At 43.3% G+C, this 16,109-nt stretch overlaps 2 protein-coding genes across 2 annotated transcripts in view; one reads left to right on the forward strand and one right to left on the reverse strand.

Annotated features, from left to right (window-relative positions):
- The window catches only part of NCMAP (non-compact myelin associated protein), a 610,040-nt gene that overhangs the window by 275,703 nt on the left and 318,228 nt on the right, over window positions 1-16,109 (forward strand). The gene's annotated exons all lie outside the window — the stretch shown is intronic.
- RUNX3 (RUNX family transcription factor 3) overlaps window positions 1-16,109 on the reverse strand; it is a 227,838-nt gene that overhangs the window by 22,889 nt on the left and 188,840 nt on the right. Inside the window, exon 5 of the mRNA XM_070764236.1 lies at window positions 5,543-5,704. Coding sequence (XP_070620337.1) covers window positions 5,543-5,704 — 162 coding nt within the window. The remainder of the gene's footprint in view (window positions 1-5,542; window positions 5,705-16,109) is intronic.

Below are 16,109 nucleotides of genomic sequence, written 5' to 3' on the forward strand. Positions count from 1 at the left end.
TGGTGCTTTCTATTCTACCTCCTCATAGCAACATTCAGCACAGGTAGTCCTCAACTTACAAGAGTTCGTTTAGCGATCGTTCAAAGTTACAACATCCCTGAGAAAAGTGACTTACAACTGTTTTTCACACTTAAAACCATTGTGGCACCTTCATGGTTATATGATTACAATTTGGATGCTCGGCAACTAGTCCATATTTATGACAGTTGCAGTTTGCGACCTCCCGACAAGCCACATCAATGGGGAAGCCAGATTCACTCAACAACTGGGTAACTAACTTATTAAATGCAGTGATTCACTTAACAACAGATAAATAACTTATTAAATGCAGTGATTCGCTTAACAACTGGATAACTAACTTATTAACTGCAGTGATTCACTTAACAACTGGATAACTAACTTATCAACTGCAGTGATTTATTTAACAATCGGGTAACTAACTTATTAACTGCAGTGATTCACTTAACAACCGGATAACTAACTTATTAACTGCAGCAATTCACTTAACAACTGAGGCAGGAAAGGTGATATAGAAAAATGTCTCACTTAATGACAGAAAATTTGGGCTGAGTCGTGGTCGTTAAGTCGAGGACTTACTTGTATGGTTTCTCAATCAGAAAGAACTCACATCACCTCTTGATGCAAGTTGGACTAGAAGCATGGGAAGCCACGGAGGCTGCCGATGACTCAAGAGATGAGCATGCGATGAAATGAGATCTCCGCATGCATTCTTGGCCATCTTAGCATTACATCAGGGCAAGGCAATACATTCTGCCCTTGAGACGTTCCCTGAAATTCGGGAATTTGGAAGAAATTTCATTGCAAAGTCTCGTGCGTCGGCATAGAAGGATAACCGGAGGGGGCTAAGCGGTGGAACTAAAGCAGAAAAGGTTTCGTCGACGGCTGTGCTTTAAAGTAGGTCTCAGTTTTATCTCTTTAGCCAACAACAGGTTTTATGAGATTACCCAACTGGGTAAAGTAGCATTTGAAGATGTGACCTGGTTGAATAATGAAATGCCTGCAAGAAATCAACCAAGCTCCGAGGGCATCAAGGTCCCTATGGTAACATAGAAACATAGAAGACTGACGGCAGAAAAAGACCTCGTGGTCCATCTAGTCTGCCCTTATACTATTTTCTGTATTTTATCTTACAATGGATATATGTTTATCCCAGGCATGTTTAAATTCAGTGACTGTGGATTTACCAACCACGTCTGCTGGGAGTTTGTTCCAAGGATCTACTACTCTTTCAGTAAAATAATATTTTCTCATGTTGCTTTTGATCTTTCCCCCAACTAACTTCAGATTGTGTCCCCTTGTTCTTGGGTTCACTTACCTATTAAAAACACTTCCCTCCTGAACCTTATTTAACCCGTTAACATATTTAAATGTTTCGATCCTGTCCCCCCTTTTCCTTCTGTCCTCCAGACTATACAGATTGAGTTCATGAAGTCTTTCCTGATACGTTTTATGCTTAAGACCTTCCACCATTCTTGTAGCCCGTCTTTGGACCCCTTCAATTCTGTCAATATCTTTTTGTAGGTGAGGTCTCCAGAACTGAACACAGTACTCCAAATGTGGTCTCACCAGCATTCTATATAGCGGGATCATAATCTCCCTCTTCCTGCTTGTTATACCTCTAGCTATGCATCCAAGCAATCTACTTGCTTTCCCTACCGCCTGACTGCACTGTTCACCCATTTTGAGACTGTCAGAAATCACTATTTTTTTTAAAAAAAAAAATTCAGATAGCAATAAAACTGCTTTCAAAATCTTATTGACATTATGTTTATTAACCTGACAATGTTAATGTTATGATAATGTTTATTAACATTGCTTTCAAAATCTTGTGTGCAGGAATGGGCAACTGAAGAAGAAATACAAAGGAGAGGAAAAATGACATCTTGGCTCCATCATCCGTTCCCTGGAAAGCTCTGAAGCTCAAAGAAACTGTCACTTTCCCTTCATTAATACTCAGCTTCCTTTGGAAAACTCTTTTGCAGCTGCCAAATTAAGCAGATGGGGAAAACCCTTTTTAGAGGGAGAATTTTTCAAAATCCAGATCCAGGGCTCTGACTTTGGCAGAAAGGAATGCACTGTGACCACCTATGCAAACTTCCAAACAAGAGAGGCCATGCAAATACCGCAAAATAAGAGAACAAAACCACGTTTCCTTTTTTTTTTTGCACCAAAATAATTTGTGGTGTACCCTTGGTGCCTCTCATCCTTCGATGGGAAGCGAAAGGTCTTCAAAGAAAACCCAGAAAGTCCTGTTGGCCTCTTGAAAAAAACACCTTTGGGACAGCGTAGCATCAATTGGTCAAATTATTCTGTCTCAGTTGACATGGTTGTCCTCTGCAGCTATTCTGCATTTCTGGAAAAGACGCAGCTGCTTTAAAGAGCTTATAGATAAGTGAAACACTTGCTCCATTGTCTGCAGGGCATGATTGTAAAAATCAAAATGGGCAAAACAACGACAACAAGTATTGGAGCTTTGATCACATTGTTGGGGCCTCCACCTTGGATATTTTGACCGTAGCCTGCAGATTTTTGCCATGTCATTGTCACTGTCAAACTATTCACTAAGTCTGCATTACTATTACTATTAATCTTCTCATTGTTCCCATCACCCATTTCCTCCCACAAATAGAATAGAATAGAATAGAATTTTATTGGCCAAGTGTGATTGGACTCACAAGGAATTCGTCTTGGTGCACATGTTGTCAGTGTACATAAAAGAAAAGAAAAGAAAAGTTCTTCAAGAATCATAATGATAGTCCCAGCCCAGTATGAATTGATTGTTTGTTCGTTCGTCCATCCATCCATCCATCCATCCATCCGATTTTTATGCCGCCCTTCTCCTTTGACTCAGAGTGGCTTAAAACATGTTAGCAATACCACTTTTTAACAGAGCCAGCCTATGGCCCCCACAATCTGGGTCCTCATTTGACCCACCTCGGAAGGATGGAAGGCTGAGTCAACCTTGAACCAGTGATAAGATTTGAACTGCTGACCTGCAAATCTACAGTCGGCTTCAGCGGCCTGCAGTACTGCACTCTACCTGCTGCGCCGCCCCTGTACCCTGTGACTATCATTAAGTGTTGTACATCATGATTCTTGACAAATGTCTCTTTTCTTTTATGAACACTGAGAGCATATGCACCAAAGACAAACACCTTGCATGTCCAATCCCACTCGGCCAATGAAGAAGTCTATTATTATTAAAACACAGGTTCTCTTTACATGGTTTCTCTCCTGTTTAACTCTCCTCCAGGAAGGATAAAATGCATAGAGTAAATATAGACTCTTTTCCTTTTCTATGAAGCTGTAGAAAGGTTTAGCATAAAAAGACTAAAGCTACCAAGATTCTTGTGTGGTCTTTCCAGGCTGAAACCAACACGACTGAATTAATTGTTTAAAGAAATGGTAATCGTGGCTTTTGAAACCTGTTGCTGATTATGGTATAAGTGTTGCTAGCATTTTTCCAGAGCTCAACTGCTTTCTTCCAAAAGGCAATAAGCTGCTTCTGCTACATCTGAGAGCCATCCAGCTCCTTCTGCCGAGAGGACCCTGAATGCTGAGGTCCCTTTCATTTGCACAAATCTTGACAGAGGGCACCACTCTGCTGCGTCTCCCCCCCACACACATACACAAATGACCCACAAAAATCCAACAATGGATCTGTTTGGGCTTTTAATTTTATTGCAGCTTCGATGTATCCTTCCATCTGGCAACATTTGCTACCCAAATAGACCACCATGGGTGGAGACAGAAGGATACCCAGTAAAAGAGAAGGCAAATGCATAGTAAGGGAGCATTTTGCATAAATGTTTCAAACTGAACAAACACCTTAACTTAAAACCTAGCTTATTCCTCTGTCTCCTGCCCATTTTTGGCCTTAAGTCATAGGTAGTCCTCATTTTATGGCTGCCTCATACAGCGACTGTTACATAGAAACATAGGAGATTGACGGCAGAAAAAGACCTCATGGTCCATCTAATCTGCCCTTATACTATTTTCTGTGTTTTATCTTAGGATGGATATATGTTCAGCCCAGGCATGTTTACATTCAGTTACTGGGGATTTACCAACAACATCGGCTGGAAGTTTGTTCCAAGCATCTACTTCTCTCAGTAAAAATATTTTCTCACGTTGCTTCTGATCTTTCCCCCAACCAGTGTTCCCTCTAATTTTTTTTTTGGGTGGGCGGAAAAGTATAGTGTTTGAGCGGCAGTCCCTTCGGGACTGGGCGGCACAGAAATATTAAATAAACAAACAAACAAATAAATAAATAAACAAAAAACCCACCCTGTTTTGCCTCAGAGAATTTCAAAATAAAATACTATACTGTGTGTCTATAACAGTGAGCTCATAATAGGGCAACTCTATCAATATCAAAATGCCACTTAAATAGTTGAGCTAGTTTCAAACTAGATTTTGATTTTCTTTCTCTCTTCCTTACTCCCATTCTTTTTCTTTCTCTTTTCCTTCCTCTTTTTTTTCTATCCTCTCTTCTTCTCTCTCTCCTTCCCTCTCACTCTTTCCCTCTCGGCTTCTGGGCAGGTTTGGAAAACTCTGAGTTGATGATGATTTTTAAGTGAGCGATTGCTCACTGCTCAGCTTAGAGGGAACTATGCCCCCAACTAACCTCAGTTTGTGCCCCCTTGTTCTTGTGTTCACTTTCCTATTAAAAACATTTCCCTCCTGAACTTTATTGAACCCTTTAATATATAATATTTAAATGTTTCGATCATGTCCCCCCTTTCCCTTCTGTCCTCCAGACTATACAGATTGAGTTCATTAAGTCTTTGCTGATAAGTTTTATGCTTAAGACCTTCCACCATTTTTGTAACCCGTCTGTGTGGACCCGTTCAATTTGATCAATCTCTTTTTGTAGGTGAGGTCTGTTTGCACTTACAACTGTAAGGAAAACATAAATTTGGGACCAGTCTTGTAGGACAGTGTTTCCCAACCTTGGCAACTTGAAGATATTTGGACTTCAACTCCCAGAATTCCCCACGCTGTACCACATCAGAGGGAACAAATCAACTCTGGTTGATTCTAGCCAGTTAATCAACATGCATTTGGATGCTATTCAAGCAAGAGTTTAGCTTTAATTATTGTTTGACCAAAGTTTTGCCAATAAGGTTGCTGCTGGTTGCTACTTAAGGAAGTAGGGAAGTCCATAAACTATGGTTAAATAAAAGTAAAAATATCAAGAGATGGGAATATGTGAACTCAGGGGTTAACCGTGGGGTTTTTGGTGTTCTCTCAGATTTTCTTGCAAATTTCATTACCAAAGTAGGTAACGTGTGACGCAACTGATGATGTTACCTAGTTTGGCAATGAAAGGTCTGCAAGAAACCTACCAAGCTCAGAGAGAACCAAAGACCCCCAAAATCGAAATTTTGTGTAATGTGACTGAAACTCAACCTGATTTTTTTTAACGTAATGCAAATGAAAAATAGGCAGAGCTTTGATCACACTGTCACAGCTGTATTTCGACTTTTTGAACTGTACTCTGTGGACGCCTCGCTCTTACCTTGAATCTGGCTCTGAGCTTGTGTACCGAAGTGCCCTGGGGCGCCCAGGGACCCCCGAGAATTGGCTGTCGCCGGAGTGACTCTCATTGAGTGCCGAAGCCTTTCCAACTCTCCGTAACGATCTTGGAATTTTGTTTGTTCTTCCAACTTCTGCCTGTGCCCTGAAAAAAGCAGGGGGGGTTAGGAAAAAATCAGCAAAGATCAAGTCAAAAGAAGCCCCCTGGCCCCAGAAAAGGTACGAGCCACCCCGAGTCTGCGGAGAGGGACGACATACAAATCTAATAAATAATAATAATAATAATAATTATTATTATTATTATTATTATTATTATTATTAATTATTATTATTATTATTAATTACATGCTAGTAGCCCTCAACTAATGACCACAATCTACACAAAATTTATTTTATTTATTTATTGGATTTGTATGCCACCCCTCTCCGTAGACTCGGGGCGGCTAACAACAATAATAAAAACAGCATGTAAATCCAATACTACAACAACTAAAAAAACCTTATTTTAAAACCAATCATACCTACAAACAAACATACCATGCATAAATTGTAAAGGCCTAGGGGGAAAGAGTATCTCAGTTCCCCCATGCCTGACGGCAGAGGTAGGTTTTAAGGAGCTTACGAAAGGCGAGGAGGGTGGGGGCAATTCTAATCTCCGGGGGGAGTTGTAGCATTGTCAGTCACCTGACTACTTCGGCATCAACCACAATAATACATGAGCACACAATAGATACAAACTCAATGTAACTCACTCCAAACTTGATTGCAGAAATACGACTTTAACAATAATATGGTCAATGCCTGGAATGCACTACCTGACTCTGGTTTCTTCCCCAAAACCCCAAAACTTTAACCTTAGACAGTCTACTGTTGACCTCACCCCATTCCTAAGAAATCTGTAATAAGCACACCAATATGTCTGTTGTCCTTGTCCTACTGTCCCCACTTATTCATATCCATTTCCTGTATTCACAATCACATTTATAGTTATAGCTGTTACCTTATACATGCTTGGCAAATAAATAAATCCCAAAAATTATATTGTTGAGCAAGTGTGGTTTGCCCCATTTTATGATTAATATTTTTTTTGCCACAGTTGTTAAATAAATCATCAAAGTTTGATGGAGTGAATCTTGTAGTTGTACTTAATTGTGCAGTTATACTGAAGGACTGGCCGTAAGTCACTTTTTCAGGAGTGGTGCAACTTTGGACAGTTTTTAAAGAATCAATTATCAATCAGAATAGAGCTGGAAGGGACCTTGGAGGTCTTCTAGTCCAACCCCTTGCTCAAATAGGAAACCCTATACTATTTCAGACAAGGGGCTATCCAGTCTTTTCCTTAAAAACCTCCAGTGATGAGACACACACAACTTCTAGTGGCAAGCTGTTCCATTGGTTAACTGTTCTCACTGTTAGGAGGTTTTTCCTTAATTCCAGGTTGCTTCTTTTCTTGATTACTTCCCATCCCCTCTTTCTTCTCTCGCCTTCTAGTGCTTTACATAATAAGTTGATTCTCCTCTTCTTTGTGGCATCCCCTCAAATACTGAAATACAGTGGTATCTCTACCTAAGAACACCTCTACTTATGAACTTTTCTAGATAAGAACGGGTGTTCAAGATTTTTTTTGCCTCTTCTCAAGAACCATTTTCCACTTACAACCCCGAGCCTCGGAAACTAACCAGAAAAGGCAGGGAGAAGCCTCGGTGGGACCTCTAGGAATCTCCTAGCAGGAAACAGAGCCAGAAAAGGCAGGGAGAAGCCTCTGTGGGGCCTCTCTAGGAATCTCCTGGGAGGAAACAGGGCCAGAAAAGGTGGGGAGAAGCCTCTGTGGCGCCTTTCTAGGAATCTCCTGGGAGGAAATAGGGACGGAAAAGGCAGGGAGAAACCTCTGTAGGGCATCTCTAGGAATCTCATGGGAGAAAATAAGGCTGGAAAACGCCGGGAGAAGCCTCTGTGGGGCCTCTCTAGGAATCTCCTGGGAGGAAACAGGGCCGGAAAAGGTGGGGAGAAGCCTCCGTGGGGCCTTTCTAGGAATCTCCTGGGAGGAAACAGGGCTTCCACCCTCCCTGTGGTTTCCCCAATCACACGCATTATTTGCTTTTACATTGATACCTATGGGAAAAATTGCTCCTTCTTACAAACTTTCCTACTTAAGAACCTGGTCACGGAACGAATTAAGTTCGTAAGTAGAGGTACCAGTGTACTGTTATCATGTCACCCGTAGTCCTCTTTTCTCTAGACCGGCCATAATCCAATTCCTGCAACCTTTCCTCATATGTTTTTGTCTCCAGGGCCTAAACCATCTTGCTTGCTCCTTTTTGCACTTTTTCCAAAGTGTCAACATCTTTTCTGTAATGTGGTTATCAATACTAATATTAACAACAACAACAACAACAATAGAGTTGGAAGGTCTTGGAGGTCTTCTAGTCCAACCCCTGCTTTGGCAGGAAACCTTACACAACTTCAAGACAAATGGTTATCCAATTGCTGTAAATGGTTGTAAATCAAGGATTATCTCTACTCTCTAGTACAGTCACCATATGAGAACCTAATTAGGTGGCCATGGATTTGAACTCAGATCTTTGCAGTACGCTTCCAACTCTCTAACCACCATACCACACCGTGGACCTTCATAAGGTGCACGAAAGGGAGAGCCTGGGCTTCTGGGAGCATCTTGTTGGTTCAACGCCATTGAATTGCTTGTTGTATGACTTTCCTAACTTCCGCCAAGTTCTATTTTCACTTCTCTTGTTGCACGCAACACCTGTATCCATTGCAAGATGGAGCGTGTGAAAGCTCTGTCCCTGGAAGTATCCCAAACCAAAGACATGTGTCCAAAAAGTCCCATCTGGCCCTTGGCCATGAGTTTATGGGGAGGGGAATTCCCTCGCAGAGAAATCCTTGCAAAACAGCCGCTACAGTCTAGGCAGCTCAGTCAACGTTGTGTAACAGAATTAAACTCCAGGCCCGTTCTGATGTTGTGGTTAAGGCTTTAGACTGGGGAGATCCACGCCAAAGCCCACCTTATCTGTGGAAGGCCCCAGCCTAGTAACTCTTTCTCAATCCAGCCTACTCACAGGGTTGTTGTTTGGGTAGAAACTGGGGGAAGGGGAGTTTGCAGCTTCTTGCCAGGAAATATAAGGTGTGGGGCTCACAATGAATAAATAAACGCATGCATTCTCTTCAGTTAAAATGTTTATATGTTTTTTTATTTATTAGATCTGTATGCCGCCCCTCTCCGTAGACTCGGGGCTGTACGGTGTTTGTAGGTAGCCCTTTGCTTACAACGTTGGAGTCTCCTGAATTACAACGGCAATGAAGAAGCGACTTATCGTGTTTTTCGGAGTATAAGACGCACCTTCCCCCCCACCTCAAAGGAGGCTGAAAATTTGGGTGTGTCTTATACGCCGGATGTAGCCTTTTTTCAGCCCTAACAAGGTGCTAACGTGATCTTCCATGCTTTTCTAGGTAAGCAATCTTCCCTTTGCCTGCTTCTTTCATTGCTGCTCCCTCTGATAATCAGCTGAGCCTTTTTTCAGCCCTAACCAGGTGGTAATGAATGAAGTGATCTTCTGTGCTTTGCTGTGCTTTTTATTATTATTATTATTATTATTATTATTATTATTATTATTATTATTATTATTATGTCAATACAACACAGCAAACGAGATCACTATGCTGGATTTCGTATTTCATCACCAGTCGGGCGCTTCCCAAGCACCTAGGACTGCGTGATGTAGCGGCAAATTATGTTTGCCGATCCCAGTAAAGCGGCCTTTTGCATTTGACCGATGGAGATTTTGTCAATTCCGATGGTTTTCAAATGTCTGCTGAGATCCTTTGGCACTGTGCCCAGCGTGCCAAGTACCACTGGGTACTTATTATTATTATTATTATTATTATTATTATTATTATTATTATTATTATTATTAATTAGATTTGTATGCCGCCCCTCTCTGTAGACTCGCGGCGGCTAACAACAACAATAAAACACCATATGACAAATCTAATATTTAAAATAATTAAATATTAAATATATCCCCAACCAGGGGATAAAAAGCAAGCACATGAGCTCAAAACCAGCAAACTAATATGCTGAGGCTGACCAGACTAAAGACTAGCCAGATTTATACCTGGTAGACAGTTTATTTTTCCCCTATTTTCCTCCCCAAAAACTAAGGTGCCTCCTATACTCTGAAAAATGCCATAATCAAGGAGAGAAGCAGCATGGGACTCAGGGGAAATTTCCTTTTCATTTACATGTTATATTTATTAGTTTTTGCAAGTTAACCATTTAGAAATTTCCTTTTTAAAAGGCTGCTTTTTTTCCCCTTGAAGACATTTGCTTCCCATCTGAGAAGCTTCTTGGAAAAGCATTTCGGGGATAACCATGACCTGGAGGGCTTAAAATCTCCACAGACCTTCCATCTCTAGTCATTCTACTTCCTATCTTGTTCAAAGAAAGCAGAACAAGACAGCAAAGAAACTCCGTTGGCTAAAACTACTAAAGCTACTGAATTTTTTCCCCCTTGGCAGCCACCAGTGCAGTTCCAAAGGAAGACAGCCAATATTTTCAGATTCTTCGGCCACACAAACACACACACAAACACGCACACTCATACACCCACCACCACCACACAAGGCAAGCACGTTGGCTCCCCTCGCCCCGACGTCCCCTTAAGAAGATGTCTATCGCGACGACATCAAATGGCTGAAATGTTTTCCATCTGGAAGGATGGATGCGAATCTGATACGGCAAGCCGTAATAAAAAACATACCGGTCCTTTGGGGCAATGTGGAGACAGGGAGAACGCAACATCTGATGCTGGAAAGATGCCTTTCAACACGAGGAGGGGGAGAACAAGACCTGGATCTACTGTATTTTGTGCAATCTCCTGGAGATCTATCATAGACGACAGAGGTTGCCTGGCGTCCAGGGGCCTGATGAGAGCCAGGACGAATCGGCCCCAATTCTATGGCCCCCACATCATTGCTCCATCAGGCGAGCAATAATTATTTATTTATTATTTATTTTATTTTTTATTTGGTTGGATTTCTATGCCGCCCTTCTCTGCAGACACAGGGCGGCTTACAAAAGTGAGAATTTTTTATTTATTTATTTATTTATTCGATTTTTATGCCGCCCTTCTCCTTAGACTGAGGGCGGCTTACAATATGTTAGCAATAGCACTTTTTAACAGAGCCAGCCTATTGCCCCCACAATCCGGGTCCTCATTTGACCCACCTCAGAAGGATGGAAGGCTGAGTCAACCTTGAGCCGGTGATGAGATTTGAACCACTGACCTACAAATCTACAGTCAGCTTCAGTGGCCTGCAGTACTGTACTCTACCTGCTGCGCCACCCCGGCGCAGTACAATATAGCAAGAGAAACCCAAATCTAAAACTAATATTAAACCCCCAAAGATATAAAGACCAGGCATTCACATTCATTCGAGTACAATTACATCTTTGACCGGAGCAAGATGTTAAAATTCAACGGCTCCAGGTCTGCCGGCAAAGGTAAGTTTTTAAAACCTTGCGAAAGCCAGGAGGGTGGGGGCGGTGCAGATCTCTAGAGGGAGTTGATTCCAGAGAGCTGGGACCACCACAGAGAAGGCTCTTCCCCTAGGCCCCACCAGCCGGCATTGCTTAGCTGATGGGACCTGGAGAAGGCAAACTCGGTGGGACCTAACCCGCCGCTGGGATACTAGAGGCAGAAGATTGTCCCATAAGTAACCTGGTCCTAAGCCATAAACGGCTTTATAGGTCATGACCAAAACTTTTTAATTGTGTCTGGAGACCAATTAGTAACCAATGCAGCTCGCGGAAGGATGGCGAGATGTGCATATGCCTAGAAAGGCCTGTAGTTGCTTACGCGGCTGCATTTTGCACCAATTGTCGTCTCCGAATGTTTTTAAAGGTAGCCCCATGTACGGGAAACCTTCCCCCAGAGAAGCCAACAAGATAATTTAAAATTTCCAAAAACTCCTACGTTCCTCCTTCTTTCTTTCTTTTCCCTGAGCAGAATTATAAAACAAAATACCAGGCAAATATAATTATGGTGTATTAGGGTGTTGTGCTCTTGCTATGTTAGTAAAGAAATCCCAGAAAAAGTCGCCAACCGGTTGCAGCCGCGCAAAATGTAATTTTCTTATAGGAAGGTGCCAAGTTTTGGACTGGATGCCCCAAAGATATCCGGAGCATAAAAGGAGTGTGGAAATCGCGCTAGTCTGCATCTTGGCTGCAGGCTGGAGGTGTGTTTGTGCTCCTCTGTACTTTGAAGCTGCATCATTTCTTTATTCTAATTTCATTTCTCTTTTCTTCATTTTTCCTCCCTGACTCTGGGCTGGATCATACATGGCCGTGATGGTGAATCCAGGGGTGGGCAGCAGGCAGGACGGGGTGGAACACAGTTGCACAGGCGGAAATGAAGATGCGTGTGCAGATCCAGCTGATCGGCGGCTGTCACTTCCTGGATTACTGATCTTGGCTCGGCTTTCCTTTTTTCCCCCTCCTGCTGCTGCTGCTGCTGCGTCCGCTCTCCTTGCTTTTTTCCTCTTTCCTCCTTTCTGGCCTCGAACAAGCTTCCCTCTCTCCTGCCCAGCTCCCCTCCAGCCTCCCGCGGACACCTCCCTCCTGAGGTGCAAGGAGAAAGTGTGGGTGGAAGCGGTACTGGCAGCATTCATGCTTCTGGCAGCCCCCCTTCATCTAGCTACCCAGCCTGAGGCGGGAGGGCGACCCAGAAAGGAGAGTGCGGGAAACACGAAGCAAATTGTCACACCAGAGAGCGACACTGGTAAGGTTGTAAGTCAAGGGCTTAACAGTTCACTTGAACGATTATGATCGTTCAAGCCACTGCCACCTGGTCACATGGCCGGCAAGCAACTCCTATCCAGTCACATGATCATAAAGCCACACCCACAAAATAGGCCACACCCACAGTGGCAGTAAAAATTTTTGCTGCCCATTACTGGGCAAATCTATGACACGCATGCCGGAAGTAACACATAGAGCCATCTCTCCAGGCACGCCAGCTGTTGTCCGTTGCTTTTCTGGGTTCTGGCGCACATATGTGTGCCGGCCAGCTGGTCTACATGTGCACGGGAGTGCCGGAAATGGGAAGAGCAGCTCCCTGGCATGCACACCAGAAATCAGAAGAATGGGTGACCATCATGCCTGCGCCTGCTGGAATCCAGAAAACCAGCTTCCTGGTATGTGCATGCACCGGTAAACTACTCTTCCGGTTTCTGGCGTTCCCACGCATGCGTGCAAGGGAGATGCTCTTCCAGTTTCCGGCACTCCCCTCTGCACATGTGCTCCCATTTCAGCACTTGGTACTGAAAAAGTTTGCCAACACTGATATGTGCCATGGTTTGTAACAGAATTGCTGCCTGCATATTTTCAGCTAGTCTTTAAATCAGGCTGAAAAGTCTGACCTACTGGTACAAGTAGTCCTGGACTTACGACCACAATCAAGCCTAATATAACGAACAAAATGAAGTTCAATGTAGAGAAGAGTAAAATCCTGCACCTAGGCAAAAAAACCCCAAAACATGCATACAAATTAGGTGAAACCACACTCACCATGAGTGACTGTGAAAGGGATCTTGGAGTGGTTAACCAGCTAAACATGGGCCAGCAATGTGCAGCAGCGGCTAAAAAAGCCAACACAATCCTAAGCTGCATGAACAGGGGGATACACTCCAAGACCAGAGAGGTATTAATACCACTCTATAAGGCCCTGGTCAGACCGCACCTGGAGTATTGCATCCAGTTCTGGTCACCACACTTCAAAAAAGATATAGAGACTCTAGAGAGGGTGCAGAAAAGAGCAACTAAAATGATAAGGGGACTAGAGACCAGGTCATACGAGGAAAGGTTGCTGGAACTGGGCATGGACAGTCTAGTAAAAAGAAGGGCTAGGGGGGACATGATAGCTGTATACAGGTACTTAAGGGGTTGCCACGGCAAGGAGGGGGACACACTGTTTTCCAGGGCACCAGAGGGCCGGACGGTTGGAAACTGACCAAGGAAAGATTCAACCTGGAGATAAGAAAGAATTTCCTGACAGTGAGAGCGATAAACCAGTGGAACGGTCTGCCAGCGGAGGTTGTGGACTCCCCAACTTTGGACACTTTCAAGAGGAGATTGGACTGCCATTTGGCTGGAGTGCTGTAGGATTTCCTGCTTAGACAGGGGGTTGGACTTGATGACCTGTAAGGTCCCTTTCAACTCTAATAATAAATAAAATAAATAAATAAGTAAGTAAGTAAGTAAGTAAGTAAGTAAGTAAGTAAGTAAGTAAGTAAGTAAGTAAGTAAGTAAGTAAGTAAGTAAGTAAGTAAATAAATAAATAATATTTCCGTTGCTAAGCAAGATGTTTGTTAAGTGCATTGGTTGCCAACAGCATTGGTTACCAATTGGTTTCTGGATGCTATTCAAAGTGTTGGTAAATGACCTGCAAAGCCCTACGAGGCATCAGGCCAGATTACTTGTGGGACCGCCTCCTGCCGTATGAGTCCGCGTGACCGGTTAGGTCCCACAGAGTCGGCCTTCTCCAAGTCCCGTCAACTAGACAATGTTATTTGGTGGGGCCGAGGGGAAGAGCCTTCTCTGTGGGGGCCTCGGCCCTCTGTAATCAGTTCCCACCGGAGATTCACACTGCACCCCCCCCCTCTCGCCTTTCTCAAGAGTCTCAAGACTCACTTATGTCACCAGGCTTGGAGTAATTAGATCTTGGCCCCCCGGCCAATAAATGTGATGTATGGCTGTGATTTGAATTTGTTTGATTGGTTTTTCATATATTGGGTTTTTAGCTTATGCAGTTTTTAATTAATCAGATTTGTCTTTGTATTACTGTTTTATATTACATGCTGGGTGCCGCTCCGAGTCTTCAGAGAGGAGCGGCATACAAATCCAATAAATAATAAGTGTCCCATTTAACGACCTTGCTTGCCGCAGCTGTTATAAATCAAATTAAATAAATAAATAAATAAATACATACATACATACATACATACATACAGAAAGAAAGAAAGAAAGAAAGAAAGAAAGAAATAATACATATGTAAGTAAGTAAGTACCGTAAATAAATAAATAAATAATAATAATTGAATCCCACCACTCATTGCAGGGTTAGGTGATCAACATTTGCAATCTTTCATGAGGTGGGTTGCTAATTCAATTTCAATTTATTAGACTTGTATACCACCCCTCTCCAAGGACCCGGAGCAGCTCACAACATGCAATATAAACAATATGTATACAAATCTAATAGTTAGAAACAATAAACTAAAATCCCATTATATAAAAAACTCAATCACACCCATATACTGTATAACATTTGATGGTCAGAGAAGAAGGGGGCATGATCTAGCTGCCCCATGCCTGGAGACATAGATGGGTCTTAAGTGTCTTCCGGAAGATGTGCAGGGTGGAGGCAGTACGAATCTCTGGAGGGAGCTGATTCCAGAGGGCTGGAGCCATCACAGAGAAGGCTCTTCCCCTAGTTCCCGCCAGATGACATTGTTTAGTCGATGGGATCTGGAGAAGGCCAACTGTGTGGGACCTTATCGGCCGCTGGGATTTGTGCGGCAGAAGGCGGTCCCGTAAGTAATCTGGTCCGATGCCCTTTATAGGTCATCACCAACACTTTGAATTGTGTCTGGAAACCAATCGGCAGCCAATGTAGGCCGTGGAGTGTTGAAGAAACATGGGTGTATCTGGGGAGACCCATGACGGTTCACATGGCTGCGTTCTGCACGATTTGTAGTTTGCTAAGGTGGAACGGTGACGTGTCACACGCACGATTTCGCTCCCTGCCCAGATACTGTAGCAGAATTGTGCTGCACTCCGCTAGCACTCAGAACCATGGAGGCAAAATCGAAGTGTGGATGGTGTTTGTGTGTGTGCAGGATTTGCTTAACAACACGATTTCATTAACAACTGTGGCAATTTGCTTAACAACTGTTGTGGTTAGCTCCGGCCCAGCTCCTGCCCCAAGGACTGTGGATGTGGGGGAGACATCCACATGCCGCAGGCCTGTTTTGCCCCCGGTGGAATCTGCTGATGAAGGCTCCTCTGACCAAGAAGACATGAGTGACAGGGAGGAGGAGAGTGTGGCAGACAGCTCAGAAGGAGATCAATTATCTCACTCCTCCTTGGATTCAGAACAAGAGTTAATGATAAAGCCATGCATGCAGAGAGCGATGCATAGGCAGCAACAACTGAGAGATTATTATCAAAGAAAATGAGGCCACCTGTGGTTGGGTGGGGCTGTGGTCATTAGTGAGGCTGCTATAAATAGCAGCCTGTGGGTTTGGCCATTGTGGAGGATTATCTGATCGTTGTGTTTCATGACTGCTTTACTAATTTTGACCTTTTGTGTGCTGATTTCCCCCCGCTTTGAAACTAAACCAGAGCAAAGTGTGTTTCACTTTGTGAAAGAAGAAGGACTGTGAATTGCCTCACAGCTGCAAGCTAAGTATCACAGAACTGATAAGGGACTTGTACAAATTACCAGTTTGGTTGGAGACGAATGCTTTTTGCT

The sequence above is a fragment of the Erythrolamprus reginae genome, chromosome 11 (assembly GCF_031021105.1).
Source record: "Erythrolamprus reginae isolate rEryReg1 chromosome 11, rEryReg1.hap1, whole genome shotgun sequence".
NCBI lineage: Eukaryota > Metazoa > Chordata > Lepidosauria > Squamata > Dipsadidae > Erythrolamprus > Erythrolamprus reginae.